The 10,289-nt window shown below is 33.1% G+C and overlaps 1 protein-coding gene across 2 annotated transcripts; it reads left to right on the forward strand.

The window, feature by feature from the left end:
* The first annotated feature begins 2,934 nt into the window (after positions 1-2,934).
* On the forward strand, positions 2,935-9,601 carry LOC111060124 (6-phosphofructo-2-kinase/fructose-2,6-bisphosphatase 3). Of its 2 annotated transcripts, none has more exons than XM_039445678.1 (4): positions 2,935-3,183; positions 4,989-5,114; positions 7,777-7,937; positions 9,443-9,601. In XM_039445678.1, the coding sequence occupies exons 1-4, from the start codon at positions 3,120-3,122 to the stop codon at positions 9,584-9,586; spliced, it is 495 nt and encodes a 164-aa protein (XP_039301612.1). In that variant the 5' UTR covers positions 2,935-3,119; the 3' UTR covers positions 9,587-9,601. The 2 variants fall into 2 exon arrangements, with proteins under 2 accessions (XP_039301612.1, XP_039301613.1); XM_039445679.1 differs by lacking the exon at positions 2,935-3,183 and adding an exon at positions 3,780-3,912.
* Positions 9,602-10,289: the final 688 nt, after the last annotated feature.

Below are 10,289 nucleotides of genomic sequence, written 5' to 3' on the forward strand. Positions count from 1 at the left end.
CGGTTCAAAAACATCTAACATCTGTAGGGAGCTTCCTCCATCTAGGGATCCAGGTACTCTGGAGCGTATGTTTTTGTAAAAGTAGGAATATCACCCCGCGAACCATACCTTGCCTATATGCCGTCTTAAAGTCACGGATGTAAAGCTGCGGGACGCGTACTATACATCATTACTAGTAGTTCTGTGAACAGTAGACCTCACGCAGTATTCCCATCAACAAGTACCTAATTGAAACTGTAGACCTTATGGAAATACAGCAATAGACTGGCTTCTCCACACATCTGTGTAATCTCTTGTCAGCTGATTTATGATGAATAATTCTATAGTCTGATTTTTACTCTAATATTGGCGTATGAAGAAGGCTCCTTTTTCCTTTTATACTAGTAGTTCTGTGAACAGTAGACCTCACGTAGTATTCTCATCCACAAGTACCTGATTGAAACTATAGACCTTATGGAATACAGCAATAGACTGGCTTCGCCACATCTGTGTAATCACTGTCAGCTGATTTATGATGAATAATTCTATAGTCTGATTTTTACTCCAATATTGGCGTATGAGGAGGCTCCTTTTTTCTTTTATTTATCCTTGAAATGCAAAATTTCCAAAGCCTTGTATATACGTCGACGCGTAATTAAAATAAACATACCTGTCAAATTTCATGAAATCTTTACCGCGTTTCGCCGTAAATGCGCAAAATATAAATATATAAACATTTAAACATTAAGAGAAATGCCAAACCGTCGACTTGAATCTTAGACCTCACTTCCTTCTATGTTTGGTTTTGAAGCATCTACATTTCAAAATCTACTGTGTGAAAATAATGAAGGACTGAAAATTGTGTGAAGTGAAGAACTACAAGACTCAACCTATTTCGGACTATGTGTAACCTTATCTGAATCTGGGAGAGGAATAGCACAAGGTTACCTTATTTCTTCTCTCCCTATCATTTTGATGATTCACTTATTGTATCAATCAATTAAGAAATATAGAAATGATGAGAAGAAAAAAATGCAATTTAAACAACTTCCTTCAACTTTAAGCAATTTCCTTCAACTATTTCGGACTATGTGTAACCTTATCTAAATTTGGGAGAGGAATAACACAAGGTTACCTTATTTTTTCCCTCCCTATAATTTTGATAATGTACTAATTGTATGAATCAATTAAGAAATATAGAAATGATGAGAAGAAAAAATGCAATTTAAAGATTCCTTCTAGATAATATTGTTTTGTAGAGCTAGGTTTGGTGGAGCTAGAAATGAGAATAAAGAATCAATAAGAAATAAAGAAATGATGAGAAGAAAAAAGGCAATTTAAAAATTCCTGCAAGATAATAATTATTGTTTTGTATCTACATAATTGGTGAAGCTAGAAATGAGAATATTCAAAATACTAGGTCAAGAAACAATATCTAAAAATACCCTCAAGGTAGACCTCCCAGAAATAATAGTAAAATAATTACTGTGAAATATTTCTCAATGAACGACAACTTCATAGAGTTGACATGAAATTTTCTTGTTTTTCCAGTAAAAACAGGATTGAAGAAGGTATATTCTCATTTTTATGTTGGCAATACTTGACCGTTTTCTAGCACCAGTTTTAGTACACATTTTTTCCAGTTTTGTTTAGTTTCATAGATTTGTTGTATTTGTTACTAGTAGGTAACCCGTGCTCCGCAAGGGTCAATTTTAAAACTTGACAAACTGAAAACTTGACGTGATGAAATCTTTGAGAATTCAAAACAGGCCTAAACCATCCTCGGTGAATTAAGAATCTATATGTAAAATGTGAAGTTAATGAGTTGAGTAGTTGAGACGTGATGATGCGTCATTCGTGAATTTCCTATCCCCTACCTGTATAAGCCAGTTCTTTCTTTTATTATAATATTTTTCCTACAGTTACGTTGAAAAGTGGCCATTGCTGCACTGATTTCAGAACGCAAAGAACCACTTTTCCGCTCTAGTGCGGGAAAAATTTTTCTGCACTCCAGATTTGCAACATGGCAACGCAAAATACTTAGTAGGTTGTATGGAGCAACAGTGCAGCAAAATCAAAATGAAGTTGGTAACAGTGACTGCTGTGGCTGCTATAGTGAGCAGAGGTGCAACCAAGCACAACGCGCTAATTATTATTCATTATATATTATAACCAACGACAACGAGGACTTTAGGATTTTAGGATTAAGGTTTTTATCAATAATAAAATTACACAGAAAAACATTTGATGGATTTCAGGCAATTTTACCCACAATTACCCACTTTCATATTCAATGGTAACTGTAGGAAAAACTTAATGTGAAATACGTGCGCAAAGTTCCTCTGCTGCACTCAACAAACCATTCCGCCCTCGCCTAAACGTTTCTTTCGGTGCAGCAAACTGTCACTTTGCGCACTAGTTGCACAAATAACTATTGTGTGGTCCTTTTTTAGATACCGTGCATTCATACGTAATTCTTTGAATACTGTTTAATGAACTAAATCTAATATACATTCTAATTTTAATTCTTTTTTCAAACCTTACATTATGTAAAAACAACTTGAAATAAATAATAAGTTTAAATAAAATATTTAAAAAGACAACTATAATGAAATCTACTCGAAACTGTCAGTATTCCTTATGGGATAACATCAAGGCTTCCCATTTAATCAATGCTGACAGTTTCAATTGAATATCACTATAGATGGGTAATAAATTTAAAATCTGAATGTCAATGATATTATTGTAGAACTAAATTAGGTTATCAAATTGAAGTAATAAATAAATTAAACTCATTTTTATGATTGAAGACAATGCTATCAATTATTTTAATTATAATGATTGAACCTTGGCATTCAAAAATTGATACTAAAAATTGTTGATAATGATTTTGAACTTGGCAATAATTTTGAACTTTATTTCTTCAGTCTTCCATTAGATATTGGTGTATGAACTTGAAAATACGTGGGCTAAATTTACTTGAATTTTCTCAATTTTCTAAACTATTCCAGATAAAATTTTCACAATTTTTAGTGTAATTCTAGAGAAACGCTATCACTTTTCGTAATAGTTCAGTGTTAGTCTAGTTGTGTAACCAAGTTACAAAATTTGATTTTTCCGAATTTTCGTGTAATTTCAAAATGGCGGAAGCTGATTACTGGTCACAAGGTTGGAAGTTTCTGAATAAGGAAACTTGGTTCGTAGGTGAGTTTTCCGAGTTTTCCTGATAGAAATGCAATTTTTCTTATCGTAGGTGTATTGAATGAAAGGGGTTTCCTATAGTGAAGTCCAAGTCATAATGGCAGTGTTTGATTAGCAATGGTATTGCTATCCTTGTCTATCATTCCACAAAGCGGATAGCGCTATCTCTTTCCCGCTTTGATCTGTTGCCAGATCGTCTTTCAACAATGTAGGATTAATCATTAATTAACAAAATATTTCATCTTAATTATGAAAATTCATTTTGAAATATTTAAAAATATAATTTATTGCTTAATAAAATATAATTGAATATTTTAAACGAGAATGAACATTTAATATTACATCAATAAACCTGTATCAGCTACCTACTATAGAAGGCATTGACAAGACAGAGGATCGGCAACGTTGTTTTCCTATCTTTGTCCCCTTCCATTATAACGTGGACCTCACTATAGAACCAATAGTTTCTATTTTGCCCAGCAGAGCAGAAGCACAGGCAGATTCAAGCACTCTAGTGTCTGCTATTTCTAAGCTACCAAGCACTTCTCTACTATCTTATCAATCTAATCTTCTTCAATCAATTTTCAAGTATTCAAGTTCGTTGTCTGTATGTCATTCAAGACTTCAACTCTAGTTTTTATGTTATTTCGTGTATATTTCTTGTTTTAAATGTTTAAAATTGTAAAATAATAGCTAATAACTAGTCAATGATGGATGATACTACCACTCCAGGTAATCTAGGTCATGTTTTTGTAGGGTAGTCAGGCTTGTTCATGCTTCCTAACCTTAAAATTTGCTGGTTCTTTGGATACTTAGTAAGGATATTTTGACTTTTACAGCAAAATTATCCACGTTTGTAGGTTTGTTCCTTTTGAAATAATATATTTGCTAAAAAAAGTATAGTAATTTTTTTTGTTTCTGCTTCTTAACCTAAAAATTTACGTTTTATTGGGGGTAAATTAATAATTTGAGGATTATCACAGTATAATTTTTATATTTTAGTATAGGCCTACATTGTAATTCATTATTTTTGTATTGTGATTAAAGAATGATTTTTGGATCTAATCTTATTTAATGTTCCTTTTATTCAATTTTATTTGATCTTCTACTCTGTGTTTAATAACATTAGACTGGTAGACATTAGACTTCTTACAAGTTTCAAGTTCTAATCAACCTTGAACCTCTTTATTTAACTTAGTCTATACTATAGTGTTTAAAATGTATTCTATTCGTGACTTTTATAAATGAGAACCGTCTATAGAATGGACGGTTATGAGTTGTTTGTGGGCCGATTAATGTAGATACAACACAATATTATATTATCCCAATTCAATGCGCATTCCATCCAAATATCAACCAATCATTCTCCACACAATACTTTGTCCAATACTGTAAGGTTATGGGTTGTTAGTGGGCCAATTAGTGTAGATACAACACAATATTATATTATCCCAATTCAATGCGCATTCCATCCAAATATCAACCAATCATTCTCCACACAATACTTTGTCCAATACTATAGAGTTATGAGTTGTTAGTGGGCCGATTAGTGTAGATACAACACAATCTTATACTATCCCAATTCAATGCGCATTCCACCTAAATATCAACCAATCATTCTCCACACAATACTTTGGCTAATTCATTGAAACCTTAGCTAGGCTTTTATTGTCAGTTATTATGAATCATTATATTGTTTGAATGGATGTACTGGCATTGTTATCTTTATAATTGAATGAATCATTTATGTTATTAAAATAAATGAATCATAATAATCTAATTTATGTTTTCTTTTTGTTTGTTTGAAGGAGAAAGAGCTAACTATGTGAATAGTCCCCATGTGATTGCTATGGTGGGGCTGCCTGCCAGGGGAAAAACCTACATATCAAAGAAATTGTCAAGATATCTGAATTGGATTGGTATCAATACTAAAGGTGAGAAATATTTCATTATTCAAGATTTTCTCATTGGATTTATAACTGGAATATCTTTGAAATCTCTTATATTCATTGTTATTCTTTGTTATTCATGTCCTTATCATTCTATTCATTCTATTCTATATATTAGGTTGAGTGTATATGGTCTACATTATGTTTGTTGTCTTCTCCTTCCTAATTATTCTCCTTACTACTTCTCCTCCCCCGCTCACTTCTCCTCCGCTACCTTCTTCTTCTTTTCCTCCTCCTTTTTGCGTCATAACTCTCTCTCTTCAAGGTAGATATTTGATATTTATTCAATTTGTCTTACAATTTTTAATCTTATTCAATTTTCTTACATTGTCTGACAAGTCCTACGGCAAACACTTATAAAATTGAACAAAACGAACAAAAATTAACACTTCTAAATTTAAATACAATACATAGTGAATAAAAGTGGAAATTGGTACAATTGATGAAAATAATCTAGGCTGATTTATTGGATGGGCAGAATTCACAGGGAAGTGGAAATTTGAAAGGTACAAGTGGGAGGATATTAAGGCTTGGTAAGGGGTGAGGATGTAGAATATGGAGGTTTATGGATATGAAGGAACCCGGATTTTCGGTGGGGTTCTACCACTCTAGCACCTTGGGTTGTTGGGACGCTAGGCCTGCTATTTTAGACCGGCAGTTGGATAATTATTGTTTCAGTTAATATTATGTAAATTCATCTATAATTTTGTTGTATTCTAAGCTATTGTATATAAGTGTATAAGCCAGTGTATATTGTAATCTGCATAAATAAAGTAATCAATCAAACTCTTTGGTAGAGAGTTAGTGGGAAGGATATATTGAATATTCTTTCCGAAGAATGGACATTGATATGTCCAAAGCTCCGCCAATTTATGTAGATGCATTACAATATTATCTATAGTTATTCTAAATTGCTTTTTTCATATCATAATATCGGGGCACCGAGCTTCGCTCTTGTTTATAATTTTTTTTTATTTATAAACTATAGTTTAAACTATATTATTTATAAACTAGCTTTTATTTATAAACTATTGATAAACAGAACACAATTCTTTAAAATGATTGGGGAAGGACAAACAGGCACAGCCCAAAACTGGTTCTTCCCCGAATATTTATTTATACACTATAAATAGTCCAGGAAGTAGGTTATGTTCCATACACTTGAATTCACGTTCATTTTTCAGTCCAAACATTTAACCTTCTTCTTCTTCATTTAACTGTAAATTAGAACAAAAATTTCTAATTTAGATTATTTACAAACCAAATTGAATATCAAAATAACACTCACTAATCACTTATAATTGTCAAATAATGATTAACTTTGAAAATTATGATTTACTCTAGTTTAGAATGATTATCATGTCATGTCAACAAATCAGATTATTTTGATCAAGTCTATTAAAACTTCTCAATAAGATTTCTCGCTGATTGACTACAAAGCTGGAAATAATTCTGTTTCTATCCCACACATGCATCTTCTGTTTCGACAGACGACGAAATTATCAACTGTTTTTCTAAGGATAAATAATTGTTATCCTTTTCATGGCCTTCAGCGAGTTTTCCCAGGGATGAGACCTAGTGCAATCGAATTTTTATATCATAAACCTACTATGTTTCAAATTTAGTGAAAATCGTTAGAGCCGTTTTCGAGATCCGTTGAACATAAATAACCAGATAAAATATATAAACAGATATACAGAATTTGCTCGCTTAATATAATAGGATACAGCTTAATAATTATTTTCTTAGTCTATATCATGTAAATTCTTGTATAATTTTGCTGTATTGTAAGCTATTGTATATAAGTGTATAAGCCAGTATATATTGGAATCTACATAAATAAAGTACTCAATCAATCAATCTCTTCTTTATAATAAGTAGCAGGTAACTAACTATTGCTCCGCAACGGTCTAATTAAAAACTTGACAAACTGAAAACTCTACCTACTGAAATCTTGAAGAATTTAAAATATTGAATGAAAAAGACTAAGAAATTGTCAAAAAACCACTGATTTATTGATAATTAGGAAGACCGGTTTCGGTTATTACACCATTGTCAATCTCTGATAAACTAAAACTAAATACAAGAGCAGCAGAATTTATACTAGTAGGCGAGTACTGCTATTGGTCAAGGGCATGAACGCCTGCCATTGGCCTAGCTAGACAGTCTCCTCCCACTCAACGGTGTGACAAAATGGCAGCTTAAGCAACAGAATCGCCATGATAATAAAATTTACTTTCAGTACAAAATAAGAACCAAGAAAACAAGTGTGGAAGATAATAAAACAGATATGTAAATGGAAGAACTATTGACAAATGTATGCTTACAATTTTATGATAAAACTAAATTCGTAGTGTTGTATTGGTTGAAATGAATCTGGTCATTTAAACTATACTGAGAATTTTCCTCAATTACTCTTGTTATTTCTAAAGCCTCTAGAATATTCAAAGATCTGCCTTTGTTATCTTAGGTCTATAACTATCATCGGTGAATTTGGAATCAGTATGCAAAATGTCAAGTGAATGAGTTGAGTAGTTGAGACGTGATGATGCGTCATTCGTGAATTTCCTATCCCCTACCTGTATAAGCCAGTTCTTTCCTCTATTATAGTATATAGTTAATTTATTGATACGTATTCTATTTGCAGTGTTCAACCTGGGTGAATACAGGAGGCATGCTACAACGGCATATAAGAGTCATGAGTTCTTTAAGCCGGATAACAAGGAGGCAATGGCTATAAGAACGCAATGTGCCATAGATGCACTTATGGATGTGTGCCAGTGGCTGGAGAATGGAGGAGAAGTGGCTGTGAGTAGTTTGTCACATTTCTTCTTCTTCTTCTTCTTCTTCTTCTCTTCTTCTTCTTCTTCTTCTTCTTCTTCTTCTTCTTCTTCTTCTTCTTCTTCTTCTTCTTCTCTTCTTCTTCTTCTTCTTCTTCTTCTTCTTCTTCTTCTTCTTCTTCTTCTTCTTCTTCTACTTCTTTTTCCGACTGTTTCTTCACCTGCTAATCCTCTTCGTCCTCCTTCTTCCTCACCTCCTCCTTTTCCTCCACCTCCTCCTCAATCCTTCTCCTTCACATCCTCCTCTTACGTTTCCTCTTCTTATTTTCCTATTCATTCTCCTCTTCCATCCTTCTCCTTCACCTCCTTCACATCCTCCTCTTACGTTTCCTCTTCTTATTTTTCCATTCATTCTCCTCCTCCTACTCCTTTATCTCATACTCTTATCCCTCTTGTTCCTTCTACACATTCTTCTCATCCGCCTCCTCCTCTTTATCCTCCTCCTTCATGTCCTCTTTTTTCTCTTCTCTCCCTTCTTCAGCTCAATATCTTCCTCCTCGTCCTCCTTCACCTCCTCCTTCCCCACTTCCTCCACGTCCTCCTCCTTCTCCCCCTTCTTCTTCACCTTCTCTTCCTCCTCCTGTGTTGATGGGAAGGATATTATTTTATAACATTTTCAGAGAGTCGACAATTATTTGTTGAAACACCGCCGATTTCTGTAGTTTCAACCGAATATTATATTATCCCAATTAAAATTGCATTCAATCTAATCTAACCTCACCTCACCTCCTTTTCATGAAATAAATTGTGTTTAGCAACTCTTTGTGTTCACATACTGAGTTTTTATTGTATTGTACCAGAATGTAAAAAACTACAATCAAATACAAGTAATAGTAGCAGTTTCTCAAAGTAAAAGTTTGTTGTTTTGGTTTCTAATTTATCATAATAATTTGTTGGTTTAATAGAGTTGGTAATTCCATAGAGAAACAATAGCATAAGTAGATATCCCATGGTATAGGGCGTTTATGTCGCAACTTTTACTGTTATCTCAAGCCGATAGTCCACGTAGTTCTTTCCTGTGGAGCTATGTGACGCTGGTAGTCTCTCATATTGTGCCGTTCATACACTCTCATCCCCAACAAAACAGTAAAATTCATCAATAATCAACAGTAATCGGCTTGAGATAACAGTAAAAGTTGCGACATAAACGCCCTATACCATGGGATATCTACTTACCCTATTGGTTCTCTATGGTAATTCTAAGTAATAATAATTTGTTTTGTAAATTTAATTTGCAATCTATTAATTATCAAATACGACAACTATATTGTTATAATATTCTAAAAAACACTTAACTTGAATGGGCCACTCTTAACAAATTCATTTATTAATTTATTTCCCACATTTCAACTTGAAAAATGACTCAAGTTATGGTTGAAACTAGTCGTTGTAATATTTTAAATAATAAAGGGTACTTACTACAAGTTTTCATATTGTTCTTATTAATTTGTTAGAATTCTGTTCGTTTTTCAGGTATTTGATGCCACCAACTCGACAATTGAACGTCGGAGGATGATCGAGGATATAGTAGTGCACAAAACAGGTTACAAGCTGTTTTTTGTCGAGTCTGTGTGTGACGACCCTTCTATCATAGAACAGAATATTATGGTATGCTAAAACTTATTATTTTTTTCATTTATTTATCCTAAAAATATCGGGGCACCGAGCTTCGCTCGTTATTTTTATTTATTGATAAACAGAACACAATTCTCTAAAATGATCGTGTGTATATTTTACAGATGGCTATACGGGTATGTCAGCTTATGAATTTCGGGGATGGATTTTGATTTTCCACAGAATCACTCGCTCACTTTTTACTATCCACAGACGACGAAAGTCTCAGCTGTTTCAGACAAGGATGAATTATTCTTTTAATGTCGCTCAGCGAGTTTTTCCAAGGATGAGACCTAGTGCACTCGAATTTTTATATCATAAACCTGCTATGTTCCAAATTTCGTGAAAATCGTTAGTGCCGTTTTCGAGATCCGTTGAACATAAATATCCACATATAAAAAATATAAACAGAAATTGCTCGCTTAATATAATAGTATATTCATTTAATTGTAAGCCTGATTGCACGAACACCTGTAAAGATTTAATCATAATTAAACGCCACGAGAACCAATCAGAGAAGGTTTTTTTTAGAAAAAAGGCTTCTCTGATTGGTTCTCCTGGTATTTAATCACGATTAAAATTTAAATGGCTTTTGCGCAACTGGCATCCAAGAATTTATCATGAAATGGTCTCAGAACTCCATTAAACGGTAAAATATTTGATCAACAGTCTTTGATGGTGCAGTAGGCAATCTTTTATCAAATAG

This window comes from Nilaparvata lugens, unplaced genomic scaffold, assembly GCF_014356525.2.
Source record: "Nilaparvata lugens isolate BPH unplaced genomic scaffold, ASM1435652v1 scaffold7583, whole genome shotgun sequence".
Classification (NCBI taxonomy): domain Eukaryota; kingdom Metazoa; phylum Arthropoda; class Insecta; order Hemiptera; family Delphacidae; genus Nilaparvata; species Nilaparvata lugens.

What these genes read in the sequence shown, in the direction of transcription:
- LOC111060124 (XM_039445678.1), top strand. Translation starts at nt 3,120, where the DNA reads ATGGCGGAAGCTGATTACTGGTCACAAGGTTGGAAGTTTCTGAATAAG. An exon ending in TAAGGAAACTTGGTTCGTAG is followed by an intron (nt 3,184 to 4,988) that starts GTGAGTTTTCCG and finishes GTTTGTTTGAAG; the next exon opens with GAGAAAGAGCTAACTATGTG. An exon ending in GATTGGTATCAATACTAAAG is followed by an intron (nt 5,115 to 7,776) that starts GTGAGAAATATT and finishes TTCTATTTGCAG; the next exon opens with TGTTCAACCTGGGTGAATAC.